This window comes from Labrus mixtus, chromosome 4 (assembly GCF_963584025.1).
Source record: "Labrus mixtus chromosome 4, fLabMix1.1, whole genome shotgun sequence".
Lineage (NCBI taxonomy): Eukaryota > Metazoa > Chordata > Actinopteri > Labriformes > Labridae > Labrus > Labrus mixtus.
In genome coordinates, this window is record NC_083615.1 from 17360949 (window position 1) to 17382356 (window position 21408).

Here is a 21408-nt window from a genome sequence, read left to right on the forward strand (position 1 = left end):
AGTCAAAATAAAGATTCAATTCAAGCTTAAGTGCTTTAAAAAAATTATAATAGTTAAAGATTCAAGGACAATTGAACTGGAAGTTTCAGTTGGAGGATTATCAAACAGTTGCCCGTGAAAGCATAAATTAAATGATGAAATGTTCAGGTAGATAAAGGTTGAGTTTTACTTCAAATGTAAGCTCTGTGAGATTCGGTGCAAAGATTCTTAAGATCTTTTTTTTAAATAAAAGTTTTTGAAGAGTATGAAGTGTCCCTACAGGTGAAATTATTAAAATTGGGAATGTAGGTTTTCATGTGAGAATTAAAAAGATTAATGAAGGTAGAGGCAGAATAAAAAAGTTGTTCTTAGTCTTATATTAAAGGAGCAATATGTGACTCTGACACATAGCGTTTAAAAAGGTTACTGCAGTCCAAATTCTAAACATAGGACAGAGCTGTCTCCCTAGGTTGCCATGTCACGGACACTGAAGCTTCAGTGTTTAGCCAGCTCTCTCTAGAAACATGCAGAGGCTTTTTAGGTCGGTTAGAATCACTTCTATCTGAACCAGTTCTCTTGCCCACTTCCATCACTGCAACACCTGTTGTTTTGATCTGATAACTAGTATCTGGCAAACCGTGGGGTGTCCAAAACAGCTGTGTGGTTGGTGCCTGAAAACCGCCTACCTTCTCTGGTCCAAACAAATCCAGAGCATTCAGGACCAGCATTGTTCTTGCATTGTTGTCAGAGAAGCCAGCACTTCAACAGAGGAATATCCTTTAATGTCTGATCATAAAGTAAGGTCCTTTTATTATATCATTTTGTTGGCTAGATATCTTACAAATTGCTCCTTTAAAACACTTGTAAAGTTACGTTTACTTTTAATGTTTTTTGTTTTTGTTTTTTTTAACTAAATTCCAGTTTGAATTTCTCTCCATTTTCATTTATATTTGTATTTTTATTTATAATTTATTTAATGCACATTAATTTACTGCAGTCATGTTTTATTCTTGATATAAATAGAAGTTGTAGTCGGTGGTGCTACCCCTGGACTTCCCTCCACGCATGCGCACTACAGCATCCTGTCAATTCGAAACCCAGCGAGGGAAAAACAAACAAGCATCACCAGCAACCGTAAGTTTTATATCTCTTCTAAAATGGATATCACTACGTGTTTCCATGTATGTAATGTGTGCTCAACATGGGCATTGTGTTGACTGCAATGGAAATATTGATCGTTTGCTCGTTGCAATTTTTTAAGTGGCAGTGTTACGGAAGATAATGTGTCGCCGGACCCAGTTTAAAATCTGCATGTTAAGGATTGTTTTCATTATAGCCACAACTACATGACACATAGAACTGTATTCAACATTTCACAAATCTGAGCATTTCCCTGCACAATTCGGCATACTCCTAAAATACTATAATGTTTTACTTAGCCCTCAAATCAGGCGTGTTTACCATAGACTGTGGTCTTTACAGAGCTTGCGGAGCGAGGACTGAGTTGTAATATTATCAAAAACAACGTGTTAAAATGCAGACTGTATATACGCCGAATTTACCAATAGAGTCTATTTATTCACAAACATGTGAGTATTAGTTTGTTTTCCTCTGCATAGAAGCAGAAAATCAGAATAACTTTAAAATGCAGGGTTTTGGAGTTGAGGTTCGTTAAACGACAAGTGGAGATTTTTGAGGCTGTGGTTCGTGCAGTTTGCTTTCTGTGTTTACTTCGGCAATATATAAAAGTAGATTGCATTATATTTAACTTTGCATGAGTGGAGAGAGAGAGGGCTGTTACAAGACGCTCATGTTCATGTTAAGAGGAGGCTGCAGCCCTCCATGGTAGTGTTTACAAAAGTTGGCTAGCAGGCTAACTAGCTGACTTAGAGCTAGCTCGCTGTTGTCGAGCTAAATTAATGTTTTGAATATAAATATATATGTTATAGTTTGTGTTAATTATTCATGTTAGCTGATAGATGAATACTAACCCTCCTTAGACTGCATGTAGTTAATACAGACAGGTGTAGGAGCTATTTATTTGTAGTTATAATTGAGTTTGGTGTTTAGTTTACTATTATTGGTTTGTGTTGGTTATTTAGTTATTACTAAACGTTTTGTCATATGTTATCTGTGTAGTAAATTGAGTTTAGCATCATTGGTATTTTTTATTTTGTTAGGTATTTATCTCAATCTCCTGTATATGTTTTAGTTTATAGTTTGGCTTTTAATTGGTGTAGTTAACTTAATACTTACTATGCCCCATGTGGCCTTGAGCGAGACACTTAACCCCGAAGTAGTCATTGGCTTATGAATGTGTATGAACAGATTGGTCACTTCTAATTGTTACTTTACATAGCAGCCTCTACCATCAGTGTGTGAATGTGTCGGTGTGACATGCGGTGTAAAAGTGCTTTGAGTCGTCAGAAGAAAAGTGCTCTATTAGCTCTAGTCCATTTACCCTTTACAATAACTGTCAAACGTACCGCTCAGTGAACATTGTCCAAGAAAATCTAGAGTAATAATCAATCTCCTGCTACTGGCCAGGTTTTCTTTTACTGCTCATAAAGAGGCTCCAGTATTAATGCGATTATTTTAACCTGATAAAAACTCCCCAGAGGACCCTGAGTACAGCTATTAGGGTTGTCCAATTCCAGGTTTTTAAACTTTAATACGATTATAGTACTAATCCAAGGATATTGATGCTGTCTAATGTGTGTGGATGCATGTAAAAAGTCAAACCAAGGTTATTGTGGTGCAGCTTTGAGTGTTGGCCCAGCATAATAAAAGCAGCCTGTTGGTCAGCTCTACTGATACTTCACACAGACACACAACTCAGTCCAGTGTGGATCCACTCTGCAGAGACAATCCTCTCTCTACATCTATTCTGGGACTTTTCTTTTTTGGTTCTGTTTCTGTTGAGCCTCAGTTTCTCTCATCCCCACAAAAAAAAGAGAGAAAGATTATGCAAATTTGGAGTCACTAAGGTTTATGTGTTGGCAAACTCTCCGGCGTCGGCTGAACGAACAGAGAGGGCACTTTGGGATTTTGACACACAGACGCTGTTTGAATGGGAAGGAAAAAATATACCCGAGAGGCAGCGTCTCAACACGGGCGTCTCCCTATCTCTGTCTCTGACATGTTGTGCTTTCACTTTGTTCTGATTGGCTGAAGTTTGGCAGGACAGATTAATTCATATTCTCTCACTTGATTTCCGACCCTGATGAAGAGTAAAACAAACATGGCTGCTAACACTGAGAAAGGACATCAGTTTTAAATGATTCTGTTTTCCAGAGAGTCTGAGTGACCAGTCATTTATAAGTTCATACTTTTTGAAAATGCAACATTAAGAAGATATGTTAGAAATGGTTGTGACACATAGACTGTAAATTCAGCGTTACTTCACATGCTCAAACAGAAAGAAGCATTTTATTGGAACAAGGCTTATTTCTTTAACCTCCATGTTTTCTGAATGGCCTTATGAATCCACGTTTTTCATTTTAAAAGAATATTAGATTAGATACACTTTATTGTCCTCAGGGGGGGATGTGCCTTGGGCAAAAGTTTAGAGAAAGCACACATCTATGTACAACTTACAATAAACAAGCACAACAGAAGACAGGGCAACCAAAGAAAAAGAATCATGTTTTGCATAAAAAAACACAATACATACAAATAAAAAGACTAAAGGCTAAAATAACTCAAATTCCATGTTGGTCAATGGGACTGTAAATACCAGAGACAATGTCCCAATCTGGTCCTAGGACTTCCTTTGCAGGGCTTTGGGGGCTCCAAGTTTCAAGTTTCACAGTGTTGAGCTAAACACTTGTCATCGTTGGTAAAGACTGCATTAACTGTGACTTAAAACAAAGAGTAGTTTTAATCTTAAATTAGTTATAATCTTGAAGGCAAAATGTGAGGCCCATGTTGGCTGATAAAGAAGTTTGCCCAGTTTTTAGGCCCACCCGGTCGCAGCAGATTTAATGGATGTTTGTCGTTGAGTCTAGTTCTGGTCGAGGCGTCTTAAAGTATGTTTTTTTTTTGCCACAGTTGAAAAGTGCTTTGCTCATGTTGGATTTATCTTGTATGATATCACAAAGACGACAAAGACCTGCTCTGTTTGTAAAGTGTCCTAGTTAAAGCTATCGTTCTGTTTGAGGCTATGAAAACTGACTGAATAAATCTAGAGTAATAAATATCAATTCAATGAATCCAAAACCCTTTTGAGACAGCTTTTTCTGCAAAAGTGCCGTAACTAAGCTCAGCCATCATCACGTTGTTATTCCAGGACGGTGTAAATTTCTAAAAACAGAAATTTCCCCTTGCGGGGATCAATAAAGTAAATCTTAATCTTAATATTGGTGTCACAGTCTGTGAAATTGTATAGCCAGGGAGCACCTCTGTATCACCTCTGTTACTACCCCCAAAGGCACTACAGAGGGGGATAACTTTATACCCCCATTAGTGACATTCAGCTTGTGGGTGTAAATATTGTTTCTAAATAAACCTTAAAGCAATGCACAAATATTTTTTTTAGTAGTAATGAAATAATTGTTAAATCCTTTTTTTGTTTGCAACCCATTTAATTATTTAGATATTGATTTTCTCTGTGTGTAGATGTCAATCGGCAACCTCAAAGCAAATGCAGAAGTATGAAAAACTGCAGTTCCTCGAATGTCCACTAGAGGCTAGCTCCAAAAGCCCTGGAAGTCACATACACACCCCTTATGAAAATGTCCATTTCGACAGCAGAAATTAACAATTTTACAGCCTGGTACCAAAAACTATTTTGGTCTTAATGTCTCCATGAACGATATGAGTAAATACATTATCAGGAGCGTGACAGATCTGATGTCGCTGCTTTGTAGTGGTTTGTCAGGAGGTGTAAGGCCCGCCTCAGCTCCCCCTCTTTGCCTGATGTTAGGTTGACTGAAAAGGTTGTTGAGTCAGCATTTCCAATACGGCAACCGCCATGGCATGCAGCCCTTCAGACACCATTGGATGACATCACTCAAGCCCTGTCCATGTTTTTTTTACCGTCCATGGTTTAACTGACCTTTTCAAGATAATCTTGCTACCAGCTGAGCGGCTGTTAGAAAAGTTTAAGTGACCTTGGTGTTAAACCTGACGCTGGTGACTTTAAAGCCGAGTACCCTCAGTCTGAGCTCAGCGGATTACGCCCTCTGCAGCAGCTTTTACCTTCCATGTCTGAAGGATTCCTGATTGTTGTGAATCTTCGGTCTAATCTGAGCTTTAGTGGTTTTCAGAGGTTCCCTTTGACATGACTGGGCCCGTCTTTGTGTGGCAGATGAGCCCTCACCTTTCTAATTCTCTCTGCCGTTATTGTAACGCCGTCTTTCATTTTTAAATGAACAGCATTGATCCGGGTTCAGTTGAAGGATTCATTTAAAGTGTTTACAGTCGCTCTCGTTGTCTGCCAACCTTTCCTACATTCTCACCATGACGGGCTGTCATTTCAGCGTCTCTAATCCCACGGCATCATTTCCTCGATACCTCTCATTGAAGTGTTTTTTTTTTGACTGAAATCCTCAGTGCAATCAAACAATATTATTAAGCTGTCATCTTCTCTGACGCAGTAATTACAGACCCACTGATCCCGTCCTCTTATCTGACAGCTTTGGACCTGTGTGTGGTTCTCAGCCAAAAAGTGAGATTTCATTTTAGCAGAAGAAGTCATTTTTTTTGCACTGATGTGATCCCTTAACGGCAGCTCATTAAACCTCTAACCTCCATTAAACCTGTAAAAGAGAATCCCCGTGGAGCGTGCCGTCAGCAACTCTTCACTGTTTCAGTATTTGGAGGCTTATTCCCTGAAATATTCAGATTCTACAGGTGCAGAAGTGTCCTCAATAACTTCATTTACTGAAACCACATGAAAAGTTAGCAAAGAATGGTTGCTATAGTAACGGTGACTGACAGCATGGTACCATAAATGAGGGAGACAATGTAGAATTCTTGGTAAACAATTAAATTCTGTTAGGTAAAGACTTTATTCACAGGTGTAAATATTTAAAGGTCAGATCCCATTTCAACGGATGGAAAAATGAAATCAAACTGTTTGTGAAATCTCTTCAATTCATGACGGACAAAAATGCACGGAAACTTACTGCCTTACTTGATCTGTTTATGTTACCAGATTAAGACTCTCACATATTTGTTCTTTTTGTTTGTACGTTTTGTTTGTGTTTCATACTGTATCGTTAGCAGCGCTAATGTGTAAGCTAATTTTGGAAAATGTGCCTTATGGTTTGTATTTGTATTTTGTGCAATAAAGTAAAAAAATAAAACAAGTTGCCAGAGAAAACAAAAAAAAATGAGGGCGAGAAACAAGAGATGTTGTTGATTGTTGATATTGTGATTCTGTTGATAGCTTAGCATTGATAGGCAAATATTCTCATTACGGCATCGTTAAGCGGACTCTGTTTGCTTCGTCTGCTACTTCCGCGTCTTATCTCAGGAGAACCCCGCCCCCCCCCCCTACCGCCTGACAGGAATAGTCTCCAGCTGTGAGGAGCATGTGTGAACAGGTCAAAAAGAATCAGGTCAGGAGAATATCCGTAGCAGTCCTCCTGAAATGTTCTTGATATTTTCAGGAATGTAGATGTGAAAACGGATTAAGAAAGACAGGAAAACATGAGACTTTAGTAGAAGACATGAAGGAGTGTGGTGGAGTTGCTCTGCTGCTGTGACTTCATAGGTTTAATGTCATTCTCTAAAATTTAAATAAACTGATAAACTGATCCAGATTCTGCTGCAAAGTGGCTGAAAAATGATCATGAATGCAAACCAACGAGGGTTTTGTTGTTGTGCTGTGCAGCAGAGTCTCTTAAACCTCGGCCAGATATTTGAGCACATCTTGTCTTTTGTGAGCTTTAATTAGTTGGCAGCTTTCGTTGCACTAGATTCATAATAAGGTCATTTCTCGAGCAAAAGAAATGCAAATCCTTTTGTTTTGCATGACAGGAAATTGTATGCTTGTGTTTCATATTTTGGGTTTGATTAAATGAGACATTTGGATGTGGCTTTGGACGTTGTCATTTTGGGCATTTTCATAGTTTTTGCCATCTCACTGCGAATACTATTATTTGAAAAAAATGAATCCATAATGGAGCGTCTAGTTAATTGCAGCCAAATCCATTATTTTGTTTTCGAGGCTGTAATGAACAGCAGACTGCAGTCCTGCTTGTCTGTATTTCTGAACCCATGTCAGATTCTTCTTATCAGCCGCTGCTGAGAGAAGGTTAATCTCTCTCCGTGCCCTCTGGGAGCATTTCTCTGATTCCTGCTGCAGAGGAAACTCTTCCAGTGTGCGTGGAAATAAACCTTTTAGATCTGTTTTTGCATCCCAAGGCTGAGGACGCAGATAAGACGCATGATCTGTTGGGTATGCATAGATAAAAAGGCTATCAATTGCACATACTATATGTATCACTCTACCTATTCATGTTCCTGAATGTTCTCTTTTGATAAGGAATCGGAAAATTATCTTTTTGAATAGATTTTGTTTCGCGTCGTGCTATGGTCAACTTTTATTTTACAAGGCACGAATATCAAACAGCAGATTAACTGGTCTAACTGTGATTTGATCAACCGCAAAGACATCGAAAGAACATCTTTAAATTTTCATTAACCCTCACAGATCCCCCGACATAGTGAGGAACCTTTATAGGTTTACACAATGGGCCCTATTCTTTCAAACAATTAGTTTCTAATAAGCTCCACGAGCAGAAACGTGCTCAAACTAGGATCAATATTGGAGATGCTTTTGAAAAATGGAGAGAGGTTAGAACACAGAAAGGTTTACAGACTGACTCAGAGCTGACTAAACACTGAAGCTTCAGTGTCCACCACATGGTAACCTGCGTGAGCATCAACTCTAGAGAGGAGGGGGCGGGGGGAGACAGCTGTCTGTAATGTTTGAATTTAGACTGCAGTACCCATTTTAAACACTAGGTGTCAGAGTTACATATTGCTCCTTTAAAGGTGTAACCAAACTTGTTCTGTGGTACAACTTAGTCTAAAGTCAACATGGCAACCTGCGTGCACATCAGCTCTGCAGACTGCAGTACCCATTTCATACACTAGGTGTCAGAGTTACATATTACTCGTTTAAAGAGCTGCAGGTTGATGCAGCAACAAAGTGTCTCCTTTTAGGATTTAGACTTTGTCTTTTCCCTTGGAGGAGGTGTAATGCAGGTGTGAGATGTGAATTTAAAACAGCACTGTCTGAGTCTCAGGTCGGTCTGTCTGTCGTCCACAGAGAGCCTGTGACTCGCTGCCGAGGTGTGATTTTAAATGGTTTTAATAAATGGTGTTTTTCTCGAGCACCGCTGAGCCGCTCTCCTTCGGCACACTCCCCTCACGCTCTGCTCTCGCAAGCTGCTCCTGACCTGATAAAAACTCCTGAAATCACCTGCTGAGCTGTGCCGCTTTATTTTTTTTTTATTTATTCAATGGGAGAAACTGCTGGAGCGTGCACCTGGGGCAGCCGGAGGTTTGTGTTGTGTATAAATGAACCTTCAAATAGCAGCCAGTGTTACGTTGTGTGTTGAGTTCACTTCTGTCCATAATTAATGAGTGAAGAAATAATGTTCTGTGATTTTTATTTTTTAAATGACTGAATTAAGCGACAACCTCCAGTGTTGAAAAATGAAGCCAATGCGGAAGTGCAAAATCCTGCAGTTCGTCAAGTGTCCACTAGAGGCTGGCTCCAGGAACACCGGGAGTCACATACACACAACAGACAGAAAGCAGTTTTTACAGCATAAATTAACATGTTTACAGACTGGTACAAAAAAACTAAATAGGTCTGATTAGTTATTGTCATCATGGTCACACACGTTAGGGGGGTTGATTTTTTTCAAAACTGCTCAGTTTTGATTTTATGAACGATATGTGTTATTCACAGTTAGGCGTGTATCTGACATGATTGACAGGTTTATCAACAGTTTATCAAGAGGCTTAAAACCCGCCTCAGCTCCAGCTCTCAGCCTGTCGTTAGGTTGACTGAAAGTTAGACTGAGACAGCATTTCCAACATGGTGGCTGCTGCTGATGAGCCTCCAGAGCCCCCTGCAGGAACAGATGGGTGACGTCACTCAGGCTTCATCCATTAATATTTATGGATGTCTATAAATAACCATAGATGAAACTGTTTTGTTTCTATAGTGTATGAGGTCCTGTTTCTGATACATCATTGCTCTCCACACATTTACGTATTTACTCACCAACAACAAGAGTCCCGACTCTCTAAATTGAACTAACTGAATTTTACAAATGCAACTTTAGCGTAAACAAACGTGGCGGACGACAGGCAGAAAAAATAGTGATAGATAGAAGGTTTGGTTTTCTATTATCTGAAAATTCACAAAGAAAAAAGTTAATCTACATGGATAAAGATGTGGAGATGGCGTGCGGCCTTGTACAAGTTAGAGCGCGAGCTGGAGGTGAGTAAAAATTAACTTGCTGCGGTTGTTGTGCTTCCGTCTTCAGTCAGCTCGCTTCCAAATCTGTTTTGTTCCGCAGAGTTTGTGCTCGAATGTCCAGGATATCTTATCGTAACTATTGAACAAGAACATGTCTGTTTCATAACCAGCTAAAACTCATCAAACAGTTGGCTAAAATGACTGAAAAAAATGGCAATCTCCGTCATCAGTTCTGATTTTTGTCCATACGTTTTGGAAAAGCTAAAAGTCTTCAATAGATGTGACCAGACTTAACTGAGCTGCTCAGGACTCTGTGTGTCTTGCTGAGGAGAACAGGTCAGTAATAACTCGGTCTGTGGACCATAACGTGTCCCCCCTCCCCTACAGTCATGTCTAGTTTGAGCCTGTGTCCCTCTCTATTCCCCACGCACTGATATGTCGGAGTGAACTTGAGAGACCCTCTGAGTTAATGAGGGTCCCGGAGCAGCTGAGCGGTGTGTCTTTGTGACGCTCAGAGGAGCAGGAAAGCCAGCGTCTGCTCCTGTCGTTTTCAGGGTTCAGTGTTGTTTACAGCTGATTGCCTGGTATCTGATATGTGGCCGCTCTGTGGGACGAGTCTGACTTTCAGCTCAGTCTGTACCATTCATTACCGGAGCTGCTACAGGAGGTTACAGGCTGGATGGATGTGGATGAAGCTGTTGTGTTTATTTCATTATTGCATGTGCTAAGATGTGAGACATTTTGAAATACCAGCAGAATGATAAAACCGGGGAATAAAGGAGAGTCACATTGCCAGCTTTTGGTCCTGAACAATTTGCATGTGCACCCAGAAACAAAAATGCAGTTTTTGCATGTTTTTCTGAGGGACATTAGGCGCAGGAACCTTTTCATAGTTCTAGGAACTGTTGGAACCCTCTCCCTTTTTTTTTTAATTGATTTTGCACCAGAGGAACTATGAACTATTTTTAGTTCCTAGAACACGGTTTAGAGGAACCTTTTTAGAGTACTCTTCGGAGTAGGTACCATGGTGGTGCGAATGCAGACAGAAAAAAAAGTCCCCATGGTGTGTAGTTCTCAGGGAACTCTAGTGGATACTTCCTCCTCAGAAAGTCCCCAGAACTGTTTGGTCCCAAAACACCTTTCTATCCTATTGATTGTGTCATCAAAAGGAGACTCATAGCACACCGAAAAACAACAGAAAATACAGAGCAGAAGGACTGACTAAAAAGCCTTCATTGCAGTGTCTCAGTCATGACTAAGTTTGGACCCCTGCAGGTCTTGATCAGGGCTTCCTCTGTGAAATCTTCCTCAGCTGCTCAGATGAACCTGCAGGTCGAGGAGAGAGGGTGGAGGAGAGAGTGACTTGAAGCAGCTGCAGGTCAGCTGAAGAAACCAGGTAGTCTGTTCTACCTCCCACTCAGAGAGCCGCTCTGACCTCATGAATGAATCACTCATCATGCTCTAATCAGGCCCCTGGCTCCGCCCCTCTGGTCCAAATCAGAGAGATTTACTTGATTTTTATTTTTTTCCTGTATGGTTTTCCGGTTTTCTGCTTGACTGAGCGGCTGAGTGCACGGCCGAGTGAGCAGCTCGTCTGCCTCGCAGGCTGTTCCCACTCCGCCGTCCTCACTCCACGAGGTTCCACTGAGGGACTCTCAGTCAAATCTGCAGGAACTCAAACTAACGAGCTCTGACAGGAAGCAACGTGCTACCTGCTGGGAACACGGCCGACACTTTTCCTGGTTACTCTCTGAAACGCCTCGCAGACATTAACCCTCCCGCCGTACTGTCGACATGGATCTGGTGCTTCCTGTCACAGCTTTCATCCTGGTAATGAGTCGAGTGCGGTGGAGGACAACAACACTGGACGTTCTGAACACCACAGATCCCAGTTTGGATCAATGTCTGTCAGCAGCTGTGCGTCCTGTCTACTCTGACAGATGACAGATTAAAGCTTAGATTAAAAGAGGTTTCATTGACTCTCAGTTGTTGATGCAGAAAATAACAACACTTTCCCTTTCTATGTCTCTCAGGTCAACTTGACGCCATGCCAGTCCAAGTGCTGTCAGGGGGGGCGGGGCCAGACGCCAAGGTACCTCCACACCTGGCCAGCATTCCCATCTCCCTCATCAGCATCAGCACCGACTGCTCCAACAGAACAGTCAAGGTTTGTTTACACAGTGATTGGTTCTCATTGCAGTGAGTGTCGGGGACTCATCAGGAGCCATGTGAGTCTCCCCGATTAAATGTGTGCGACAATTAGGGCTGCACAATTAACAATAGTTTCATCATTAGCGTGATGTTAGCATTCAGAATAAACACGACACAGAAGTCTGAATTTATTGCAATAAATATGAACGATTACTTTCTATAATCAAGCGATACCATCTGCCTCAGCGTGCTAATATTGAACCTGCTGGAAGGTGGTCCGGGTTTAATGGCCGTGCATTTACACCGTTTTTATGCAGGCAGATGAAACTCTTAATTAGCCATCAGCTACCCTCGGATTAATTAGAGCCAAATGTAATCCTTTACAGTCACACACCTTAAAGCTGTAACCAAGACGTGAGGCGCTCAATATTAAACAAGGAGTCATTAAAGTGACGTCGTCGAAGATAGAGAGAGAGAGAGAGAAGGAGAGATTTGATCTTCATGATCAAATGTCGGAAAACATTTCACTTCTTCCCTTTAACTTTTCTTCTTCTTTGGCAGTTTTGGCAGCTTCTTTTCTTTCTTTTTTTGGAGGTATTTTTGGGCTATTTCTGCCTTTATTGTACTGACAGGACAGTGGACAAAGTAGGAAATCAGGGAGAGAGAGAGTCGGGAATGACATGCAGGAAAGGAGCCACAGGTCGGATTTGAACCTGGGCTGTCTGCCTGGAGGATTGTAGCCTCTGTACATGGTGTACTGGACTAAGCGCCACCTTGACCCGGGGTCGGACCTAGAAGGGTGGATGTAGCTTGAATCCTGATTGGTTTGAGGCGTCTTCCAGAGGAATCAGAGCCACAGAAATACAGGCCTTAATGTTACGCTTTAAGCTACTGAACATGAGGTTTTGTAAATGTTTGTGCAAGAATGAATAATGAAGGAAGAACATTAGGATCTTTTAAAATTACCTGGAAAGAACTCCACTTTGCATACAATCAAAGAAAATGAAATAGCTGGGTGGTGCTTCACAGGTAACACATCTTCCCTGCACTGATATCTCTGCTTTTCCACCTGCCACCATCTGTTCCCTTCCAGCTTCTTTTGTATTTCAACGTGACGCTGTATTCTTCTTTTTGATTAGTACGCCGCAGGAACAAATGTCTGAAAAACGAAAAGGCAGAATAATCCACCTTCTGTTTCGTGGCTCATTTCCCAGAGGCGCTCATCAACGCCGCTCACTTTCCTGATGTGTCTTTGATCAGTTGACAAGCCCTCAGTGAGACCGTTCACAGCTTCAATTAGAGCTCAATGTTTTCCAGTTTGTCTCCAAGTTCAGTCTTTTTTTTAAATTCATTATTTATTTCCAGGGAAAAGTGGTTCATAAAGGCCCGCTGGTGTCGTTAACAGCTGACAACTTCATCCTGAAGACCGTCATCCAAGGTAACGCTTAACATGTGTGTTTAAGAGCTGTCTGTTTCTCTGCTGGGTCGGTCCGTGCAGCTTGCTGCCGGGCTCTGTGTGTAATAAATGAGTTTTTCAGATCAGCCTGCTGAGTTCAGGGATGTCGTACCCTGAAACAAAATGTGGCCACGAGGAATCCATTCATCAAGCTGCCACTCAAAGGCTCACATTTGCTCCAAAAATAAGTTGGGCTTTTATTTTCTTCCACTGGCAGTACCTTAAAGGGGACATATTATGAAGAATCCACTTGTAAAGTGTTTTTGAACATATATTTGGGTAACCTGAGTGTCTACTGACCCACAAAATGTGAAATAAACCCATCCAGTCCTTTGTTTGTGGTCTGCATAAGTCTTACAACACAGAGAAAAATGCTCTGTTTCAGATTTGCTCTCCTTGTGATGTCACAGTGGGATTCTGTTAAAAAAAAAAAAAAAAAAAACTCCCCTCCTGTGTTGTTTCCGGCAGCCATGTTTTTCCAAGGGGGCACGCTGATGAGTTTCCATGTGAGCTCAAAGCTGAACTCGCGTCGGCACCGGTCAGCACACCCCACGGGGCGAGGGGGGCGGGGCTCATTGCATTTAAAGAGACACACACACCAACACGCAGCGTTCTGAGAGAGCTGGTTTATACAGGGTCACAAACCTCCTCTGGTGCTTGATTCATGTTATATTTTTACCAAAGCACAGCTCAGATGTTTCATTTAGAGCACAGGGGACTGTTTGAAAAGATGGAAAAGGGGGATTATATGTCCTTTTTAATTCAGAATAAGAGTCACAACTTCATCAAAGTCTAAAAGAAAAAGCGTTCACATGATTAATAGAATGATGAATGATTAGCATCCATTCCACACGAGAGAAAAAAACTACTTTAGGGACTTTTTTCTTGAAGGTATAGTGGGAACAACTTTCTATCTTTGCTTTGGATCTCCTTGGCAGTTGTGAAATTTAATCTCCGTTTAAACGACAACGATTTCATCCAAAACCGAAGCTATGACCAAATGCATGCAACTAATACTTGAATGTAGCAAAGCAGAGTTACATAAGACTAGATAATGAAACATGTTTAACACAATGGTCTCTGTTCTCTTTGTGTCACATGTAAAGTTCAATGAGATTTGTGCAGTAAAACCCCAAACTGTGACACTACAGAGGCTAAAAGGTCAGTAGTACTGCAGAACTGAATGTGTGTGTGTGTGTGTGTGGACTGTTCTGTATGTGTGAGGTAAGCTCTTTAGCTGGTCTGGATTGCAGCGGCAGACAGAGGCCTGTGTGTCTCATTGTTGCCTCGTCTGTGGCCTTCTTATCTCTGAGCAGCCTGATTAAAAAGCCACAGAGAGCAGAGGCTCTTATTGTGGCGAGGACGTCCTTCTTTTTAAACATTTAAACTCTCAGACATCCAGCTCGCCTGTGTGTCCAGCAGCAGGATGAGCGGTGTCACCTCTCTCTGTGTTTGTTTAAGCACATGGCTGTCAGTTAGGATGCTGTGTTGAACCTGCAGGTCTATTAGAGGTCATGAAGGGAAAACCTCCAAACGGCCTGTTTGAGCACACATTATCTGAAAAGTGGAGCAGGCAGAAGAAGGAGAGGATGGACTTTTTTCATAATTGGGGGGGTTTGTAGACAGACTAGGGACACATATTAGGGGGCAATTATGCTTAAGTACGGTATGGGACAACTTTGCCCAGTGTGAATGCGCCCTTAGCGTTAGAAAAACATGGTGAAGTGTATTTTGCATGATATGTGACCTTTAACATATAAGTTGTGGCAGTAAGAAGCTAATTGTTTTTGTCCAAAAGTGTTTTCCCCAAACTCAAAGATCAAGATGCTGGATGGAGAGAATCATCACTTATTTGACTTAAAGAACTAACTGATTATCAAATGAGAAGTGAGAAATGAGAACTATTTTAATTACAGTTCCAATATAACCAGTTAATCCCGAGTTCACCATCTTTCTGACCCAACATGTTTTTATCAGTATGATGAATCTCAACACATGGTCATCTTGACCAAAAGCGTTCCTGCATCCTTTTGTCTTTCCAGTATAAAAAAAAAAAAAAAAATCAAATTTTCTGCACTTTTTTTTGTACAGAAGAAGAGTCCCAGCCAACCACCTCGTCTCAGCTGTCGTCCATCAACGTCGTGCTGATGGGAGCGCTGGCCAAGGAGTTCAGCCAAGCTGTCAATCAAGGGGTACAATCTCTCTGTTATTGAAGATACAATGTAAAGAAACTTTGATAAAAGTGTAGTGCTTGTTGTGGTACATTATCTCTCAGTGTTTGTGTTGAATATGTGTATGTGATGCTTTCATGTCATTCATTGCTTTAGCCTTTGGACTGTCTCGAGCAAACTTTTGGCAATTTTCAAACGTCGGCTCTACGGCACCTTAGACTTGGTGCTAATGCTAGCGGCTACTGCTAGCGGCTACTGCTGCTTCGTATAACTTTAATACGTCTTTGTTGCCATGACGACTCTTCAGCTGACTAATATTCAGTGTGTTATAACTTCATGACTTTTTCCTCCCCTCTGAAATCCTGCGGGACACCTTTTGCAAATTTCAATCGTGTTATTCTGCTCTGAAACGGTGCAAAAACACTCACAGTGGTAACGCCGTGTAAACTCTCGCTGCAGCTGTGCTCCTTATTGTTCTTCTTCTCTGTGTTTAATGGCGGCTCGCATACTGCCACCTACTCTCTCTGAATTGTGTAGGCTAGTTAATAAGTAAATGAACACCTATATCAGGGAAGAGCAACTTTGTTCACAGCAAGGGCCACATTCATTTAATTCTCACTGCCAGAGGGCAAAATTGTAGGATACTTCTAGGTTGATTTACAATTCAACCAAAGGAAGGAATACATAACTTTTATCAGCATCTATGATACCAACGTTTGAAACGCCAGTGCTTAGATTTTTAACTCCTGTTACTTTTTTTTTAACAACTTTATTTATCAATTTTACATATTGTTACATCACAGTCAGATGAACATTCACAGCAAAAAAAATGTTAACCCTAATCCCACCCCCCACCCCCTCCAGGTGGCGTTCCCACATAAATACAGAAACCTTCAGACTGTTACTTCAAATTATGTCATGTTTTCTTCATGATTCCAATTAATTGATACGTAAAAATTGACCTGAGGGGTTGAGGGAAGTTGAGGGGAGCCGCATGTGCCCACCCCTGACCCATATAATTGGTTGATTTTAGCGGTTAATATGTCATTATCGGAAAAATACAAAAGTTTACATGTTTGTGTGTCTGAGTTTTCTTTTGTTTTGTTGTCACATCTGTTATTGCACCTTTTGTTTGGTCATCATTTCCTCCTGAAGTCCAGAATTAATTTCTTCTCTGTTGTGTACTAGGCAAAACAATTTGTTTTTTTCCTGCCATGTACACTGTCTGCTTTGTGTGTATTTTGGGGGCTTTCATCACCTCCTTTGTAAAACACAAATCTCTGAATCTTTATTTGGCATGAGGAGACTTGCTGTAGTGACGGCAGAGTGGACGGAGAAGATGATGATTCAGACTGATGCCGTCTGGACGATGATGCTCATTCACAGTTAGATTTATTTTCAGGTTTTTATTCATGTCCTCGCTGTTTGTTTGTGCTTGTGTGTGCTGTTATGGTTGAACTTTAAGCTCTCAATCTCTGACATTTACACCTGCAGAGATATCTAGATCTTTTTATGGAAAACACATTTTAAGATACTGTGTACGTGTATGATTAGTTAAGATCCAACACAATATTTGCGTGACACACAAACATAAAAAATGTTAACAGGGTTGGAACATTGGTGGGCTTTACTATACCTGAACGACCTGCCCAGGTCTGGGGACTTTCTCAAACTCGTCCCTTAAACACTCACTCTCTGGCATCGAGCGAGCTCAGCTGAGTGAAGCACACGTTGTTAAGGTGGAGGGTTTGAATTTACCTTGGGATAATTAAAGTATTCAACCATCAATCCAAGGTCCCTCTTCCACCCAATATCCATCAATATACATCCAGCCAATCATCCAACCATCAATCCAAACATCCATCAAATATCAATCCCCTATCCACCCACATATCCAATATGAATCAATCCATCCATCATCCATCCCTTATCCATCCAACCATCCAATATCCATCCATCTATCCAACATGCATCCATCCATAAAATTATCCGTCCAGTCATCCATCCATCCCATATACATCCCACATCCCTCCATCCCATACAGCAGCAAGCTTTGGGAAGAACTCACCTCACTCCCATGAAAACAGGAACTTTGTGTAACCATGGTTTTATGTCATTTAAATAATAAGCTTTCTACTTACAGTAAATACCGTGACGCAGACTCACTAATATCACTCAACACTGAGAAAAAACTCTCTTATATTTGGTGGCATTAAACAACAACCTGATGTTTATAAGACGATTAGTTTTTGCAAATCCCTGTAAATATAAAATATATTTATATTATATAAATATAAATCAGCTCACAGTAAAACAAACACACACACCATTTTTGAGACTAGTAAATTGTTTATAAGATCCTGAATAAGATGAAAACTTTTAGATTTTCATTTCTGTATGATACTTCTATTTTTCATCTTAAGTCTGTACGGTTGACAGCGTTTTGAATGGAGCGTCTACAATGACGGACAATGAAAGGTGTCACACCTGATCATCAAGCCAGCATCAGTGCAGACGTGTTGTAGGAGGGTTTAATTACCCACTTTCTCAAATTCAGAGGGTTTGGATGTGACTCAATGTGTCAGACCCTCCTCGCAAGCACGTAAACAGAGAGGAAGTGTTTAATCCAGGAGAGGGTGTGAGAAACGTCAGATGCAAAGGGAAACTGCCAGAATTTCCCATAATACACTGATAATCCTTCATATTGGAAGCATTGACCGCTCTGTAAGTGATGACTGCCTCCAGAATTCAGAGACCTGTAATATTATTAAAACAGCTTACCTGTTGTCACTGTGAACATGTTTGTCACCAATTCACACAGAGCTAAAGTCTAAATAATGTTGAGCTCGGTAAACTTTCCTCTTCATGTGTCGGTGCTCTGGTGTGACAGCTCACCTCCTGCAGCTCCTTGAACTTCTGAAAGTGACTCTGAATCATCCTATCTGCAGCTCCGCGTGCCCGTTAACTTTCAGTCCACCCTGACGCTGTCACATCTGCACACAGAGGCAGCTGTGATGTTGTTCATGCTTTTGACCTGGACCGGGACAGTGAACGAATCAGAGATAATCCAGCTGTCAGCAGAATCTCTCTTTGGTTTCCCTACAGCGGCGTCTTGGTGAAACTCAAAACGCAGGAAGTCATCCACAGCCTGAGCCACCATGCTCGGCTGTAGATCACAGAGTTGTTGTCAGGCCTGCGTGTCTCTGTAACGTGATTATTCAGACTATCTGCTGTCCCTTTGTCAGCCCTGAGTGGAGGCTTTTGAATCTGTCTCGGGGGCACTTGACATGCCAAACAAAAGACAATCTCCACTTTTCACACCGGCTTATCATCGGCGGCTTGTTGTGACGTCTTACTTAACATCTCCCAGGATGCAACATCTGCTGCTTCAATCTGTCCTCCCTCTGGGAAGGAAGATGTAAATTCACCCCTCTCTGCTCTCCCAGTTTTAATCCCTGATTTCTCTGCTTGTTGTTGATGATTTTCCTTTTTGTCCTGCAGGATGTGGTCGTGGCTTCTGGCTTCACTGTGGGCAAATCTCCAACTGTTAATAAGGACAAGCTGCACCCGTGTAACCTGCTGCTGTCAGGAGACGACGCCTACATCTATGTGAGGACTTAAACCGTCTCAGTATTATGTTCTGTATGAATCCACATACTGTGAGTAAAAAGGCTCTCCTCCAATATGTGTTTTCACATCTTAAGCTGTTTGAGTGTTGGTGTGAAAACTGTCAATCAAAGTCTAGTGCAGACCACACAACACACCCCTGACCCTCCTCTTCCAAACAGAGCAAAGGCAAACACTGAAGGGTTAGCTTGGCGTCTGACAGCAGACAGGCAAACAACAACGTTTGTTATAGTAGAAATGTGGTTTTAGAATATATCAATCAGCCAAAGACTGCATGTGGCTTCAAAGTGTTTGTCATTGGGACTCCTTCCTCCCAGCTCCCCGATCAGAGAGTGTTAATACAAGAAATGTCCTTTAATAAAAGTCCTCTATTCACCAATTTACAATGAGGCCGTGATTTAAGAAAGACACTCAAAGTGGTCACCCAGGACGCTAGGACTCTGTTAGGCCGGGCTCACACTGTACCATCTGAAATCTGATGTATAAGACGCACTTTTAATACCTCTGTTTTTTTCATCTAAAAAGTTGGCTACATCCTATACACCAGTTAGAAATACTGACACACACGCTGTCATGACCGCCGTAAGTGCAGCCACCACCTCCTTGAAATGTCGCCGCCATTCATTGTGTATTGGGAGCTCTGCTAGGATACATAGTGATGCAGACCAGGATGGAAGTGCCCCCTTTTTTTTTTAAACATCTTGTCTCCCTCATGAGGTCATAATCATGCATTTAAATAAAATGGTGGTCTAGTGTTCAATAAATGAACCCTCTGGAGCGCTGGTTTGATTGAAAATACTCAATTAAATCAACAAGGTAACCAGCGGAGTTGGGCAGCGAGATTTACAGGTCTCTACTTCACAACTTTCACCGTATGCTGAGAGCTAATTTACCGTCGCTGTAGCTAGTAGGAGTGCAAACTGCGCACAGTGACGACAGATGGTGCTTACAGAGCGACACAGCTGCACAGAAACTACATGTTGTAGACTTTGATGAATGCAATTGAAATCATCACGCAGGAAGACAGTTCAAACCTTTTTTTTCTCTCAGGGAGTCCTCCCCAAAACAACATGCTATCGAGCTGAAACTCAGTCCGACGTCAAAATCAGTCCTGGAACTAAAAAATGGTGTCAGAAACGGCCTTAAATGAGTATATTCCCGACCTTACAGTAATCCCAAAAAACAAATATGCAGGCTTGACAGTCTGTTAGAAGAGGAGTCCTTTTTCTGTTTACAGCTCAGGCTCTAACGTATCTCACACTAAATCACCATCAGAGAGACAACACCTTCACCTGCATTCATGCTTCCCTCTTCTTACATAACCTGCAGGCTCAGCCATTCCTACTACACCTCACGACGTGTACTTTAACACTTTAAGTGGGATCAGAGTGTCACATGTGAAACTTTGCTTAGAGACAGTTTTTCATATTGAAGACGCTCAAGTCAAAAAACACAAGTCGGATCCAAAAAGTCAAAGAGTTGGAGTGTAATAAAAAAAAACTGAACTTGGTCATTTTGTATTTGAGGTAATGTTTTCTGACAGTTGACATTTCAGAGATATTATTCCACTCTCCTCGCTCTCGTTGTCATTTACTGCCCTTCCTGCAGCAGCTCTGGCGTCTGCTGTGTGTCGTCTGTTGTGTCTTTTCGTTACTGAACCCACACGACCGTAACATCTCCTCCTCCTCCTCTCTCTTCCTCCCGCAGGTCTCCCGCCTGCCGACTCCTCCTGACCCCGGATCCCAGCCAGCCGTCAAGAGGGTCTCAGCGCTCTCTGCTCAGGTCAGATTCAGAGGCTTTGTTAGCTGGAGAGGCTGCTGGAGTTTATTGTGGAGGTCTTGTGTCTGTCAGGAAGTTTCATATCCGCTGATGGCTGTGGCACCGTCACCTCGGGTTGCTGCTCTCTGTGGTGATGGGGATGATTTAGGGAGGAGGATTGTAGATGTTTAATACTGAAGCGTATTCTAAAGTACAGTAGAGATAGGAAACAGGGTAACAAATGCTATGACACAATGTTTAGTTAAATGGCAAGACTAGAGAAGCTGTCAATCTAAAACAACATGGTAGGTAGTTATTTATAGCTTGAAACATCAGTTCTGATGTCAGCGTGCCTTCAGCAGTCTGCAGTTTGATACAGAGGGGATGATGAGATCTACAGGCTCCTCGTTAACACACAACATGTTAGCATGTACTGTATGTCTAACAGCTGGTATACACATCAGGCTTCACATCATGTATGCCAGCAACACTCAAGTCTTTTTTTATAAATGTATATGTCATCATCAAGGTTTTACAGAAATAAATGTGGCTGCATCAGCAAATCCTTTATGATAGTGCTGAAGTCAACAATGAACAACACAGGACTGATTAATTTAAATTTAAGGTGACATATTCTCCTCCTCATCAACCAGTGTAAATAAATCTCAGATCTCCCCACAACATGTCTGTGAAGTGTCTTGTTCTAAATCCACTCTGATCCTGTATTTGATCATGCCTATAAACCCCTCTATTTCAGCCCTGCTCAGAACAGGCTGTTTCTGTGTCTGTACCTTTAAATATGTAAATGAGCTGTGTCTGAC

The 21408-nt window shown here is 41.5% G+C and overlaps 1 protein-coding gene across 2 annotated transcripts in view; it reads left to right on the plus strand.

Moving 5' to 3' along the window:
- The first annotated feature begins 1020 nt into the window (after positions 1-1020).
- The window catches only part of pot1 (protection of telomeres 1 homolog), a 55709-nt gene continuing 35321 nt past the window's right edge, over positions 1021-21408 (plus strand). For both annotated transcript variants that reach the window (XM_061036128.1, XM_061036130.1), the window contains exons 1-6: positions 1021-1113; positions 11458-11591; positions 12941-13013; positions 15123-15223; positions 18704-18811; positions 20537-20611. In XM_061036128.1, the coding sequence (XP_060892111.1) occupies positions 11472-11591; positions 12941-13013; positions 15123-15223; positions 18704-18811; positions 20537-20611 (477 nt within the window). In that variant the 5' untranslated portion in view covers positions 1021-1113; positions 11458-11471. The remainder of the gene's footprint in view (positions 1114-11457; positions 11592-12940; positions 13014-15122; positions 15224-18703; positions 18812-20536; positions 20612-21408) is intronic.